The following is a 15,601-nucleotide window of genomic DNA, read 5'->3' on the forward strand; positions in this document are numbered from 1 at the left end:
TGAAGAAATACTTCCTTTTATTTGTTTTAAACCTATTGCCTATTAATTTCATTTGGTGACCCCTGGTTCCTATGTTATGTGAAGGGATAAATAACACTTCCTTATTCACCTTCTCCACACCATTCATGATTTTATAGCCCTCTATCATATACCCCCTTAGTCATCTCTTTTCCAAGATCAACAGTCCCAGTCTTATTAATCTCTTCTCATACAGAAGCTGTTCCATCCCCCTTACCATTTTTGTTGCCCTTTTCTGTACTTTTTCCATTTCTATGTCTTTTTCAAGATGGGGTGACCAGAACAGCACTCAGTATTCAAGGTATCGGCCTACCATAGATTTATATAGTGGTATTAGGATATTTACTGTCTTATTGTCTATCCCTGTCCCAATGTTCCTAATGTTCTGTTAGCTTCTTTGACTGCCGCTGCACATTGAGTGGATGTGAAAACTATCTACAATGACTCCAAATCTTTCTTATGTGGTAACAGCTAATTTAGATCCCATCATTTTGTATGTATAGTTGGGATAAGTTTCAGAGTAGCAGCCGTGTTAGTCTGTATCCGCAAAAAGAACAGGAGTACTTGTGGCACCTTAGAGACTAACAGATTTATTAGAGCATAAGCTTTCGTGGGCTATACAGCCCAATTCTTTGGATGCATATAGAATGGAACATATATTGAGGAGATATATATACACACATACAGAGAGCATGAACAGGTGGGAGTTGTCTTACCAACTCTGAGAGGCCAATTAAGTAAGTGGAAAAAAAACTTTTGAAGTGATAATCAAGATAGCCCAGTACAGACAGTTTGATAAGAAGTGTGAGAATACTTACAAGGGGAGATAGATTCAATGTTTGTAATGGCTCAGCCATTCCCAGTCCTTATTCAATCCTAAGTTGATTGTATCTAGTTTGCATATCAATTCCAGCTCAGCAGTCTCTCATTGGAGTCTGTTTTTGAAGTTTTTCTGTTGTAAGATAGCCACCCGCAGGTCTGTCATTGAATGGCCAGACAGGTTAAAGTGTTCTCCCACTGCTTTTTGAGTATTATGATTCCTGATGTCAGATTTGTGTCCATTAATTCTTTTGCGCAGAGACTGTCCGGTTTGGCTAATGTACATGGCAGAGGGGCATTGCTGGCACATGATGGCATATATCACATTGGTAGATGTGCAAGTGAACAAGCCCCTGATGGTGTGGCTGATGTGATTAGGTCCTATGATGATGGGATAAGGTTTTCCAATGTTCCTTACTTTGCATTTACCACCATTGAATTTCATCTGCTACTTTGTTGCCCAGTCACCCAGTTTAGTGAGATCCCTTTGTAACTCTTGACAGTCTGCTTTGGACTTAACTATTTTGAGTAATCTTATATCATCTGCAAACTTTGCCACCTCACTGTTTACCCCTTTTTCCAGATCATTTATGAACATGTTGAACAGCACTGGTCCCAGTACAGAGCCTTGGGGGACCCCATTATTTATCTCTCTCCATTCTGAAAACTGACCATTTATTCTTATCCTTTGTTTCCTGTCTTTTAACCAGGTTTCAGAGTGGTAGCCGTGTTAGTCTGTATCAGCAAAAAGAACGAGGAGTACTTGTGACTCCTCATTCTTTTTGTCTTTTAACCAGTTACTGATCCATGAAAGGACCTTCCCTCTTATCCCATGACAGCTTATTTTGCTTCAGAGCCTTTGGTGAGGGACTTTGTCGAAGGCTTTCTGAAAGTCCAAGTACACTATATCCATCGGATCACCCTTGTCCACATGCTTGTTGACCCCCTCAAAGAATTATAAAAAATTGTTGAAGCATGATTTCCCTTTACAAAAGCCATGTTGACTCTTCCCCAACATATTGTGTTCATCTATGTGTCTGATAATTCTGTTCTTTACTATAGTGTCAACCAATTTGTCTGGTACTGAAGTTAGGCTTACTGGCCTGTAATTGCCAGGATTGCCTCTGGAGCCTTTAAAAAATTGGCATCACATTAGCTATCCTCCAGTCATCCGGTACAGAGGCTAATTTAGATGATAGGCTACCTAAAATAATGGCTGAGGTGTGGGAATCTCCTCACATCCTCTGCAGAGATGACCAATGCAAAGAATTCATTTAGCTTCTCTGCAATGACCTTAGAGTGATCCTTTAGCTTCTTGATCATCCAGTGGCCTCACCCATTGTTTGGAGTATTCCTGCTTCAGATGTACTTAACATTTATTTATTTTTGCTGTTAGTTTTTGTGTCTTTTGCTAGTTGCTCTTCAAATTCTTTTTTGCCCTGCCTAATTATATTTGTACACTTGATTTGCCAGAGTTTATGCTCCTTTCTGTTTTTCTAAGTAGGATCTGACATCCAGTTTTTACAGGATACCTTTTTGCCTCTAACTCTTCTTTTACGCTGTTGTTTAGTCATGGTGGCATTTTTTGGTCTTTGTATTATTATTTTTAATTGGGGTATACATTTAATTTGCGCCTCTAATATGGTGGGTTTTTTAAGTTTCCATGCAGCTTTCAGGGATTTCACTTTTGTGACTACTCCTTTTAATTTCTGCTTAACTAGCTTCCTCATTTTTGTGTGGCTCCCCTTCTTGAAGTTGAATGCTACTGTGGTGGGTTTCTTTGGTATCTCTTCCCCCCCCCCCCCCAAAGATGTTAAATTTAATTGCATTATGGTTTTATTGAGCAGTTCAGCTATGTTCACTTCTTGGACCAGATCCTGTACTACACTTACAACTAACTCGAGAATTGCCTCTCCCCTTGTGGGTTTCAGGACTAGCTGCTCCAAGAAGCAGTCATTAATCGTGTCTAGAAAGCTTATCTCTGGATCCTATCATGGGGTAACATGTACCCAGTCTATATGGGGATAGTTGAAATCCCCCATTATTATTGAGTTTTCTAATTTTATAGGCTCTCTAATCTTCCTGAGCATTTTGCAATCATCACCACCATCCTGGTCAGGTGACTACTGGTAGTATATCCCTACTGCTCTACTCTTATTAGTCAAGCCGGGAATTTCTATCCATAGAGATTCTATGACAGTTTGAGTCATTTGAGATTTTTACTCTATTTGGCTCTATGCTTTCTTTTGCATATAGTGCCACACCCACACCAGCATGACCTACTCTGTCATTCCTATATATTTTGTACTCTGATATTACCAAGTATCAGAGGGGGAGCCGTGTTAGTCTGAATCTGTAAAAAGCAACAGAGGGTCCTGTGGCACCTTTGAGACTAACAGAAGTGATTAATATCAGTGATATCTGATATTACCGTGTCCCATTGATTATCATCATTCCACCAAGTTTCTGTGATGCCTGTTGTATCTTCATTTAATACCAGACACTCGAATTCACCCATGTTATTACCTAGATTCTAGCATTTGTATACAATTACTTATCAAATTTGTCAATATTTAGTTGTCTACCTTCATGTGATGTAACTGAATGGGACTCTCTTTCATTTGACTGTTTCTCTTCACTTCCTACCTGTACTTTATCAACTTCTATCTTCTCCTTTTTACTAGGACATGGAGAATCCACATTAATAGACCCTCCCCTAAGAAACATCTTTGTCCGAACTGTGTGCTCCTCTGCATGTGTTGATTTTCCCCCAGCCCTTAGTTTAAAACCTCCTCTACAACCTTTTTAATTTTACATGCCAGCTTTGGGTCACAGTCTCCTGACCCATACTACGTTCTGCTGGTGCAAAGGGGGGCTGGGGAGGTAACTGTATGGGCAGAATATATATGTGCATATATATGGGTGATGATTTTGGACAGTTTTGTCCTTTAATTTTCAAGCTAGTTTGTGTCTGTCTGTCTGCCTCCCTGTATTTCGCAGTTTCCCCTGGTATTTGTGCACCAGGATAGCGGTTTAGCCAAGGGTGGGTGTTGGTTTGAATGAAAACCGTGCAGCTAAAACCCTGTGTGGGACGGTGCTCTGTAAGCACCCTCGCCTGACAGGTGTGCACCACTCTTACCTGCAAGTTCATTGTTGACCCTTGAGGAGGTTAGTCCCATGGCTGAGCTGTGGCTAAACAAGGCTGGTATGTGAGTGGAGGAATCTGTGGCCTTGAGATCACATTGGGAACCACCCTCCTTGTCTGAAAACTCTCTGGTGGGGCTCTTGGGCCTTGTCTTTATGTCGTTACTAATATTGATATTGCTGCTTGGAGGCCCCCAACTGCATCAGGGCCCAGTTGTGTTGGGCGGGGCACAAACAAATAGGAAAACGATCCCTGCCCTGAATAGCTCATGGTCTAGGAATCCTCTCCCCACACTTCGTCCACACACAGTCACCTGGTTCCTTCTCCTCTGCAGCCCCTGCCATCTGTCGTGGCCTTCCTGTGCCTTCCTATTTCATCAGCTCTCCGTTCATTTCATCTCTCAGCTCCCTTGTCTCTACCTCTCAATTGATCTCTCCCTCTGTTATTGGCCTGAATGCTTTAATTTATTCACCACCCTCCTTTCGGTAATTTATCCCTTGTACTTTTTGTTGTCTTGGATTATTTAATTCTGTAAAATGCTTTGGGATGCCTTACGTATGAAAGACACTGCACACAATACAATTATATTGTATTGCCGATGGTTCGCTGGCCTCCTGGATTTCTAATGCTTATCGTGGTGGTGTTATTATAGTTTATTATTTGTGTTGTGTCTGTGCTCCGAGGCTCAATCAGATGGGGCTGTGCTGTGCTGGGCACGGCAGAACCAGCCCCTGTCCCCGAAGAGCTTGCAGTCCAATTGTGCTGTGATTTAATGCTAACATGCTTGGTTGCTGTGAGTGTATGCTTATTAGAAATATTATACTGGGCTGGGGGCACAGATCCCAGTTGTGGTTAAAGTGGAGGGCTGGGTTCTCCCCCAGCTCAACAACAGACTGACTTTTTGACCTGGGGCAGGACATGTAACCCCTGTGTAGAATGGGGATAACCGTGCCTACTGTTTCACTATTGCCTCGGGAGTGTAGAGGGGGATTGTGAGGCCAAACTCCCCTGTTTGTTAAAGCACGTGAGGCTGCACGGATGGAAGGTGGTAGGGAAATGAAAAGGATTCCTATTTGAATGGTCCTATTTTGCATTGTGCTGAGGCTCTGGGCGGGAGGGCACCCAGCTCGGGGGCTAGGCTGGCAGGAGGTGTCCCTCCCTGACACGCTGGACAGCTGCAGCGGGACTCTCCCTGGCATGTGAGCCCTGCTTGTGGGCGCTGTCCTCTACGCTGTGTGGTTTGACCATGGCTCTGGGCTGGCTCCTGCCCTGTGGAAGTGGCCTGTGGGGGAAGCTCCCAGCTGGGAGAGCTTTGGGGAGTGGCTCTCTGGGGCTTGCTTGGTGAGGAGACGTGTCGTGGGTCCCTTTTGGCCTTTGGAGCAGCTGGGTCTGTGATACCGTCTCTCTTGCTCTTTGTAACCATCAGGTACATGGCACTGGCGCCAGCCCCGCAGGGTCACCCCTTCCCGGATGCAGCCACACTGCCTGGCTGCTTTTTCCTCTCGCTTACGCTGAGCTGCCCAGCAGGCATGAGGCACGGCCCGCCTCTGACAGGACAGTGCTATTGCCTCCGCAGCCTCTTCCTTCCCAGCCCCTTTGGCTGCCTACTGGAAAAGGGAGGAATTTGGGAAGAGGCTGGATCCCAATCCTACCCCATCTCATTGCTCCCCTAGCTTGTGCTCTGTGAAAGTCCCTGTAAAAGATTCACAGGGACAACTGAGCGCTCAGGGTGTTGGGAGGTGAAACACAGGGGTCGATCCACCTTCCTACAGAACCAGAGCAAGATTGATTGGGGCGGTATCAGGGGATGGGACTCTCAGAAACAAGACAAGATGGAAATAAAAGGGAAAGTTAGACTGAACAGTAAAAACCCTTCCTAACAGCCAGCGGCCTGTAAAATGGTGGGATAGACACCTGCAGGAAACCAGGGGAGTTTTCATTTGAGTTATTTAAAACTAGACAGCACAAAATAGGAAAATACCGGGAATGTCAAGGGCCAATCTGCTGTTTGTCTGTTTAGGTGTTTGCATTAGCACCATTCACAGTGGTTGTGGTCCTTGCTTGTAGACCTCAGGGATGCATGATCTGGGATCAAATTGGACCTTGCCACCTTTCATTTTTATGACTGCACTTATATTTACACTATTGCTGTCCTTGGCTCCCATCCCCACGCAGCTCTGCTACTGTACCATGCTCCTGACCTGCAGTAACCCTGACTTAGATGAGTGCAGCCAAAGAGAGGTTCCCGAGCGGTGAGAGCTGCTAACTGGGGGATCCATTCCTGTGCAGTTGTGCTGGTCTGGGAGTTACTCATGGCTCCCTTATTTCTTTGAATCTGAATAGATCTCTGAGCCATTAGCGATTATCTTTGCGAACTCGTGGAGGAGGGGAGAGGTACCAGAGGATTGGGAAACGGCAGTTATAGTCCCTAGCTATAAAAAAGGGAATAAGGACAACCCAGGGGATTATAGACCAGAAAGCTTAACTTCAGTACCCAGAAAGATAATGGAGCAAATAATCAATCAGTTTGAAAGCACCTAGAAGAAAATCGGGTGATAAGTAACAGTCAACATGGATTTGTCAAGAACAAATCATGTCAAACCAACCTAATATCCTTCTCTGACATGGTAACAAGCCTTGTGGATGGGGCGGTGTGTGGGGGTGGGCAGCAGTAGATGTGATATATCTCGACTTTAGTAAGGCTTTTGTTACAGTCTCACGACCTCAGAAACAAACTAAGGAAATACAGCCTAGATGGAGCTACTGTAAGGTGGGTGCACAACTAGTTGGAAAAGCATACTCAGACGGTAGTTATCAATGGGTCACAGTCAAACTGGAAGGGCATATCGAGTGGTGTCCAACAGGGATCTGTCCTGGGTCCGGTTCTATTCAGTATTTTTATCAGTGATTTGAGTAATGGCATAGAGAGTACACTTACAAAGTTTGTGGGCGACACCAAACTGGGAGGGGTCGTGAGCGCTTTGGAGGACAGGATTAGAATTCAAAATGATCTTGACAACCTGGAGAAATGGTCTGAAATAAATAGGGTGAAATTCAATAAGGACAAAAGCAAAGTACTCCACTTGGGAAGGAACAATCAGTTGAACAAATACAGAATGGGAAAGTACTGCCTAGGAAGGAGTACTGCAAAAAAGGATCTCGGTGTTATAGTGGATCACAAACTAAATATGAGTCAACAACGTAATACTGTTGCAAAAAAAAAAGTGAATCTCATTCTGAGCTGTATTAGCAGGAGTGTTGTAAGCAAGACACGAGAAGTAATTCTTCCGCTCTACTCCATGCTGATTAGGCCTCAACTGGAGTATTGTGTCCAGTTCTGGGCGACACATTTCTCCAATTTGTCCACATCTTTCCTGAAAGTCCAGAGGAGAGCAACAGAAATGATTAAAGGTCTAGAAAACATGACCTATGAGGGAAGATTGAAAAACTTGGGTTTGTTTAGTCTGGAGAAAAGAAGACTGAGGGAGGGGGGATATGATAACCGTCTTCAAGTACCTCAAAGATTGTTATAAAGAGGAGGGTGATAAATTGTTCTCCTTATCCACTGAGGACAGGACAAGAAGCAATGGGTTTAAATTGTGGCAAGGGAGGTTTAGGTTGGACATTAGGAAAAACTTCCTAACTGTCAGGGTGGTTACGCGCTGGAACAAATTGCCCAGGGAGGTTGTGGAATCTCTGTCGCTGGAGGTGTTTAAGAGCAGGTTAGACAAACCCCTGTCAGGGATGGTCTAGATAATATTTTGTCCTGTGTCCATAGCCAGGGGACTGGACTAGGTGACCTATTGAGGTCCTTCCCAGTCCTACATTTCTACGACTCTCTGAATGTGCTGAGCTAATGCATTACAATCAGAACAGACGTTTCCCCTTGTCCATGGTCCCTGCTTCTCCAAAGGAAGGAGTTTGCACGCTTGGTACAAGCTTCCCCAGTATACCCTCACTTTAACTCTAGGGCCTCCAGTCAGGTAGTGATGGGGCCACCTATGTCCCTGGAGATAGGGGCCAGACAGAGAACAGGTTAGTGTCCCAGTGGAAGTGATTGTCACAGGGCCCAACCCAACCTGGCTGGGAGTCAGTACAGGTCTTGCTAGCCCCTCCCCAGTCACTCATGGCTCTCTCCTGCTTTGTGCTCAGATACGCCATCGATCGCAACACTGACCTGGAGAGGATCTTTGACATTGATGCAAACACAGGCGCCATTGTGACAGGCAAAGTCCTGGATCGGGAGACAGCAGGGTGGCACAACATCACGGTCCTGGCAATGGAAGCAGGTGAGGAGGAGGGTTCTGGAGAGGGGTGGGTCTCACTCACTGGCGCATGGCTTCAAGGAAGCAGGTATTAAATAGAGGTGATGTAAGAGAAGGTGCAGGAAGGGGAATCTAACATCTCTCCAGACAATCTAAAAATACTCCTCCTGTCTCATGTGTTGAGAAGGGGAACTGTGGTCGGATGTTACCTTTGATGAACACTAATCAAAACCCATGTTATCTACCCAGCAGCTCCACCAGCCATCCCTACGCTGCACATTTGCTGCTTTCACACCTGATGAGACACCTCTGGGGCTCCCAAGAGCCCATGTTTATATAACGTGTTTCCTCCTCAGTTCAGATGCCATCCTGTTTCTGGATTCACTGCCTGAGTCTTGGGGACGTGGCTGCCTCTGTCTCTCTCCTCAGACATGTGCAGCACTCACAGCCACCCACGGGGAAGTAAATTACATTGTGAGGACTCCGCAGTAACATTAAAATTCAATCCGGCCCCTGCACCTGCACCGCTAGGTATTTTGTGATCGACGCCTCCTACCCATGTCCCTCCCATTCATACACACATGCTTTGCACAGGCAGCAGCTTGTCCTGTGTTACATCAAACAGTGATTTTATAAAAACAAATAGATTTGGGGGCATTGTGTCTAGAAAGGGCCATGACAGTGACAGACAGATTGACAGATGAAATGCGACAGATGGACAGAAAGGCCCATCACTTGCACTCTTCGTCCTTTTCTCCAGACAGTTGTGCCGGCTGTCTCAGCTCTCTGTGCTGTAGCCGGTACCTGCTCTCAGCTGTGGTGATGCAGCAGCCATGCTGTCTGTGCTTCATCAAGGTTATTGGTCTGCATGACACCACTGGGTGAGAGCTTCGGTGATTCCAAAGACTTCATTAAACACAGGCGTAAGCAGCAAGGAGGCTGAGGCAGCTTCCATGAGCTCAGAGAATCGCCCACCCAGGGCAGGGCTGGCTGGGCTCACGGGGAGAACACTTGCCTCCAGATCCAGAGCAGCAGAAGAGCTTCACTAAATGGAGAACTCAGCTCAGTGACTGTTGTTCCCTCCATCATTTCTGCGCACACAGACCGCTGTACCCCGTACTCACATGTAGAAAGAAACCCATTAACTGATCAGGCTCTCTCTCCTGTGGGCTGGGAAGGAAGCAAGAGAAATTCTCGCTGTCATTTCTGTTTTGTAAATACTTGGGAAGTGCCAGATACTGTGGGTAGGTGGATGGGTGGATGATGGACAAACTTCAAGGACTTGGAAGTTTGAAGACACCACTAGATTTGCTTTTATCTTTTTAAAGGAGCCTGTGGGGGGTTGTTACTGATGGTTTTTCTCCTGTTTCTGCCCATGTTTCCTGCACTCTGCTAATTCCCTTTCTGCTGTTTGCCTGGTTCTGCCCTTCCCATACTATGCACTTTCCCAGAAGGATGAAAATGATGTTATAAAAACTGCTCTTCTAAACTTCAAAAAGACAATGAGAAAACAAAAGCCCAAGCAGTCACGTTAGCTTCTGCTTCTGATGAATCTTCGAGCTCCCTCACTGAGGCTGGGAGGGCTGCAGACAAAGTAGGGAAGAGCCAATAGCTGACAGAGTGGATTTCTGAACGTGCCCCTTGACGTTCCTCTCTGGCATCTCCCCAAGAGGACCAGCACGTGTGTTCTGCTAAGTGAAAGGCGTTTTTGTTGGTGAAGTAAATATATTCAGCACTATGGCAGGTAGAAAGGGAGCACCTGCCTTATGTGTGAATACAAATGAACTGGCGAGAGCCAGACTCAGGGCGGGGACTGAAAGATTGAGAGGAAGAAGGGAAAGAAAGAGAGACACCTAAAGGGCAGAGGTTTGCAGAACCAAGTAGCTGTGAGATAGGGAGCTACTGGATTCCCTAAAGGCTTTGTGGAAAAGGGAGCTTGTGCCTGAGAACTCCGTCTGCCTGGGAATTCGGAGCTGATAGCCAGATGGTAGCAGTGACCTGGGGGGCTAACAGGAAGGGCCTGTGGCAGGAGATGGAGCCTGCCTGTTCGCCATACTCTATTGTCCTCTCTTTCAATAAGCTACTTCTGGAACGTTGACATACAATCCTCATGTGATAGCCTTTCCTTTCCGTAGGGCAGTGATGCCCTTCCAGTCTTCATTTGCAGTTGCTGAGGAACCCTCTCTCATCCAGCTTGGGAGAGCAAGGGGGAAATGCATTAGCAGACGTGCAGGTTTCATGTTTGTTTATCTGAGAGGATTTTTCGGATATCTGCACTTCCGCCCAAACACAGCGACGTGGAACAAATGGCCGGCACGTTGCTGAGCAGCCAAAGCCCTGACTCAGGCCAAATAATTTCCCAGCCAAAGTTCTGTTCATCTTTTTTCCTTCAGTTAAAGACAGAAAAGAACAAACTCTTGGTCCTGCCTTGCAGAGGCTTTGAACAAACTCTTCATGGGGAATGAAAAGAAAATAAATAATAGCAAAAAAAGCTTTGATAAACCACAGGTGTTCTGCCGCTGGGTAGGAAGCTGGCAAGCTGGACCCTGGACTTCAGAAAAGCAGACTTTGACTCCCTCAGGGAACAGATGGGCAGGATCCCCTGGGAGAATAACATGAAGGGCAAAGGGGTCCAGGAGAGCTGGCTGTATTTTAAAGAATCCTTATTGAGGTTGCAGGAACAAACCATCCCGATGTGTAGAAAGAATAGTAAATATGGCAGGCGACCAGCTTGGCTAAACAGTGAAATCCTTGCTGATCTTAAATGCAAAAAAGAGGCTTATAAGAAGTGGAAGATTGGACAAATGACCAGGGAGGAGTATAAAAATATTGCTCAGGCGTGCAGGAGTGAAATCAGGAAGGCCAAATCACACTTGGAGTTGCAGTTAGCAAGAGATGTTAAGAGTAACAAGAAAGGTTTCTTCAGGTATGTTAGCAACAAGAAGAAAATCAAGGAAAGTGTGGGCCCCTTACTGAATGAGGGAGGCAACCTAGTGACCGACGATGTGGAAAAAGCTAATGTACTCAATGATTTTTTTGCCTCTGTCTTCACGCACAAGGTCAGCTCCCAGATTGCTGCACTGGGCAGTACAGCATGGGGAGAAGGTGACCAGCCCTCTGTGGAGAAAGAAGTGGTTCGGGACTATTTAGAAAAACTGGACGTGCACAAGTCCATGGGGCCGGATGCGCTGCATCCGAGGGTGCTAAAGGAGTTGGCGGGTGAGATTGCAGAGCCATTAGCCATTATTTTTGAAAACTCATGGCGATCGGGGGAGGTCCCAGATGACTGGAAAAAGGCTAATGTAGTGCCCATCTTTAAAAAAGGGAAGAAGGAGGATCCGGGGAACTACAGGCCAGTCAGCCTCACTTCAGTCCCTGGAAAAATTATGGAGCAGGTCCTCAAGGAATCAATTATGAAACATTTAGAGGAGAGGAAAGTGATCAGGAACAGTCAGCATGGATTCACGAAGGGGAAGTCGTGCCTGACTAACCTAATTGCCTTCTATGATGAGATAACTGGCTCTGTGGATGAGGGGAAAGCAGTGGATGTGTTATTTCTTGACTTTAGCAAAGCTTTTGATACGGTCTCCCACAGTATTCTTGCCACCAAGTTAAAGAAGTATGGGCTGGATGAATGGACTGTAAGGTGGATAGAAAGCTGGCTAGATCGTCGGGCTCAACGGGTAGTGATCAATGGCTCCATGTCTAGTTGGCAGCCGGTTTCAAGTGGAGTGCCCCAAGGGTCGGTCCTGGGGCCGGTTTTGTTTAATATCTTTATTAATGATCTGGAGGATGGTGTGGACTGCACTCTCAGCAAGTTTGCAGATGACACTAAACTAGGAGGCGTGGTAGATACACTAGAGGGTAGGGATCGGATACAGAGGGACCTAGACAAATTAGAGGATTGGGCAGAAAAAAACCTGATGAGGTTCAACAAGGACAAGTGCAGAGTCCTGCACTTAGGACGGAAGAATCCCATGCACTGCTACAGACTAGGGACCGAATGGCTAGGTAGCAGTTCTGCTGAAAAGGACCTAGGGGTCACAGTGGACGAGAAGCTGGATATGAGTCAACAGTGTGCTCTTGTTGCCAAGAAGGCTAACGGCATTTTGGGCTGTATAAGTAGGGGCATTGCCAGCAGATCGAGGAACGTGATCGTTCCCCTTTATTCGACATTGGTGAGGCCTCATCTGGAATACTGTGTCCAGTTTTGGGCCCCACACTACAAGAAGGATGTGGAAAAATTGGAAAGAGTCCAGCGGAGGGCAACAAAAATGATTAGGGGTCTGGAGCACATGACTTATGAGGAGAGGCTGAGGGAACTGGGATTGTTTAGTCTCCAGAAGAGAAGAATGAGGGGGGATTTGATAGCAGCCTTCAACTACCTGAAGGGGGGTTCCAAAGAGGATGGAGCTCGGCTGTTCTCAGTGGTGGCAGATGACAGAACAAGGAGCAATGGTCTCAAGTTGCAGTGGGGGAGGTCCAGGTTGGATATCAGGAAAAACTATTTCACTAGGAGGGTGGTGAAACACTGGAATGCGTTACCTAGGGAGGTGGTAGAGTCTCCTTCCTTGGAGGTTTTTAAGGCCCGGCTTGACAAAGCCCTGGCTGGGATGATTTAGCTGGGAATTGGTCCTGCTTTGAGCAGGGGGTTGGACTAGATGACCTCTTGAGGTCCCTTCCAACTCTGATATTCTATGATTCTATGATTCTAAGATTATCCTCAGTGCCCTGCCACTCTCTGTAATGCATGCTCAGGCCCTTGTCTCATTATGTGGAAGCTAAGCAGGTTGTTCCCTGTAAAGACAATGGATCTGACCCTTTTGACTCCAGTGAGAGGGCTTGGGTTCCCTCCACGTTCCACACAAGCATCGAGAACAATAGAGGCTTCAAGAAGAAGCAGAACAGTGGGGAATACAGAGAACACGAACACAATCTTCAAACCCTTCCGCTCACGTGTGTAATGTCTCAGAATGGTAACATCTCCAGGCCAGACGCAGACCCGGTCATGTTCCACTTTCCACCATCACAGTTAGCACCAGGCTCCATCCAATCCACTGGGTGCCTTTGAAATGAGAGAGAGGTCTGAGCTAAGGATTTTTCCTCTGTGCACTCAGTGTGTGCAGGTCGGGGCACCTGCCTAGGTCTGACTCTGAGCAGGGGAGTTTGCCAAGGTCTTGCTTAGGGAACATCTTTAGGGACGTCTTTGTGGGTTGTTTTTTGTCAAGGAAGATGTGCACTCGCTCGCCAAGCCGCATGGTGACACATTGATGGGTCTGACGCAGGGCCAGGACTTCACTTAGCACTAATCCTGTCCTTGCCCTGCCTTCCTGGCTCCGGGGCTGAGATGCCTGGGCCCAGAGGGACTCAGTGAGCATCCTCGAGCATGTGTCACTTCTGTTGTTTCCAACCCCACCTCTGCTTCAGCCATTGCAATGAGAGGGGTCCAGAGCCACAAAGACTGGACCCAGATTGGAGCAGCCCTATGGTCCCGGGACATCTGAACCTAGGGTTTTGGCTCAGTCCTGTCTCTAGTTACAGTGAGGTTTTATTTCCACTGGCTGTTGTGAGCTGTATGTTCCTGGGAAAGCTGCACCACTGTGGCCTTGTGGTGAGCACTGGCTGGGCCCAGGCTGGTCTTTCCAGCCCTGCACCGCTGTGTGTCTAGACACCTTTAATGCATTCAGCTGGTACAGATTGTTACCAAAGCAGGGGCACGCGCCTCCTGAGGGCATGGAAATGAAGTTGTGTTAGCGGTGGCCAGTGGAGAGGATACTGGTGCTGCAGAACAACTCAGCTTTTACAGCAAACATGAGGTGACAAGAATCAGAAGGAAAATATTTATACACAGCAGCTAGGATTTCAGAACAAGTCAGTAAATGCTGCAGTTCCCCTCCAGCAGGGAGGCCTGTCAGACTGGATTACTTCAAAAGCTGGGGAGATTCTTTAGTATTCTGACTTCTCCCCGTCAGTAAGTTCTGACTCATCCATTTTAACTGTCCAGACGTTCCTGCCAGTGACATTACCCTTAACGGTTTGTAATCATGAAATATTAATGGCCAATATTGAATTTAAAGTACAATTTATGTCTGAATTCTCTGGTGGAAAGGGCAGTTGTAAAGGTAAGGCCTTCAAAGTGACAGAAGGAATTTCAGCATGCGGCCTTATAACAGATGTCAGACTGAACCCAGAGCAGCACTGGGGCTTGGTGCTGAGGGGAAGGGGTCGGGGCCGCCCAGCGCTGGGACTTGGCGCTGAGGGGAAGGGGCCGGGGCCGCCCGGCGCTGGGGCTTGGCGCTGAGGGGAAGGGGCCGGGGCCGCGGCCGCCCGGCGCTGGTGCTTGGCGCTGAGGGGAGAGGACTGTGAGGAAGTGAGGATCTATACAAACAGGTAGCAGAGTATTTCCCCATTTTTCATAGGCAAGTACTTTGTACTAAACACATCACAAGACTTCCAAAGAGAGGAGACAAATCCACACAGCTCCTCCTTCTGCCCTGGATCAGGTCCATAGGTCCCCATGCTAGTCACTCAGCCCAGGGAACAAAGGGACTCCCCATCCCCCTTCCACTAGGAGCTGGGGTAGTGGTGTTTTTTCCAACCCCCTGGGCTCTCCATGTCTGTTTACAGTCTGACCTAACTATTTCCCTCCTCAGTTTTCCAGCACCAACCCCCCCGCCCCCAGCTCCCTAACCCTGACCCGATGTCTGGCTTGTCTGTTTAGATTGCGAGGAACTTGAAGCAGGAACTCTCCATGGATTGATATGGGGCCCTGATCCCGACTGGGACTTTGAGCGCTACTGCGCTATAAATGAACCACCAGACATGTTCACCTGTGGGATTCCCGGAGCACTCTGTGTGGCTGGGGCCACACCTCGGTTACCATTCTTCACAAACGGTACATTCAAATCAGGGAATAGCAGGAAAAGCAGGGATGGGCCGAAGGCCACACCCATAACTCTCCAAGTGTGGCTGTGAATATGGGCTATTTGAGGTGAAGACAATAGGGTCAGATTCTCTCTTCCAGAAACAAGCAAAAAGCCCCTGTTCCAGGGTGGCCTGTCTGTGCCAATTGGCAACGGGCAGAATATTTGGGCCCTGGTAACTGTGCAGCCAACCAGCAAACCTGGGGATTGTTCAGCAAATCTGGCCGAGTGTTTGCTGAGATAAATCTTCATTTCACACACAAGCTGTTTACCTTCCTTAGGCTAATATTTGTGATTCTCTTCCTGCTTTCCTCTCTGCTCATGTAAAATGAGGAGGACTTGACTGCTGTGTCCACTGCTGGTAATTGAGATGATAAATCTTCCTGCTGGAGACCGGCTTTAATCAGAGCATTGTGTTTGGATGCAATTTA

The 15,601-nt window shown here is 47.0% G+C and overlaps 1 protein-coding gene across 1 annotated transcript in view; it reads left to right on the forward strand.

Annotated features, from left to right (window-relative positions):
- Positions 1-15,601, forward strand: part of CDH22 (cadherin 22) — a 162,892-nt gene that overhangs the window by 112,231 nt on the left and 35,060 nt on the right. Inside the window, exon 8 of the mRNA XM_034787414.1 lies at positions 8,135-8,271. Coding sequence (XP_034643305.1) covers positions 8,135-8,271 — 137 coding nt within the window. The remainder of the gene's footprint in view (positions 1-8,134; positions 8,272-15,601) is intronic.

The sequence above is a fragment of the Trachemys scripta genome, chromosome 12 (assembly GCF_013100865.1).
Source record: "Trachemys scripta elegans isolate TJP31775 chromosome 12, CAS_Tse_1.0, whole genome shotgun sequence".
NCBI classification, from domain to species: domain Eukaryota; kingdom Metazoa; phylum Chordata; order Testudines; family Emydidae; genus Trachemys; species Trachemys scripta.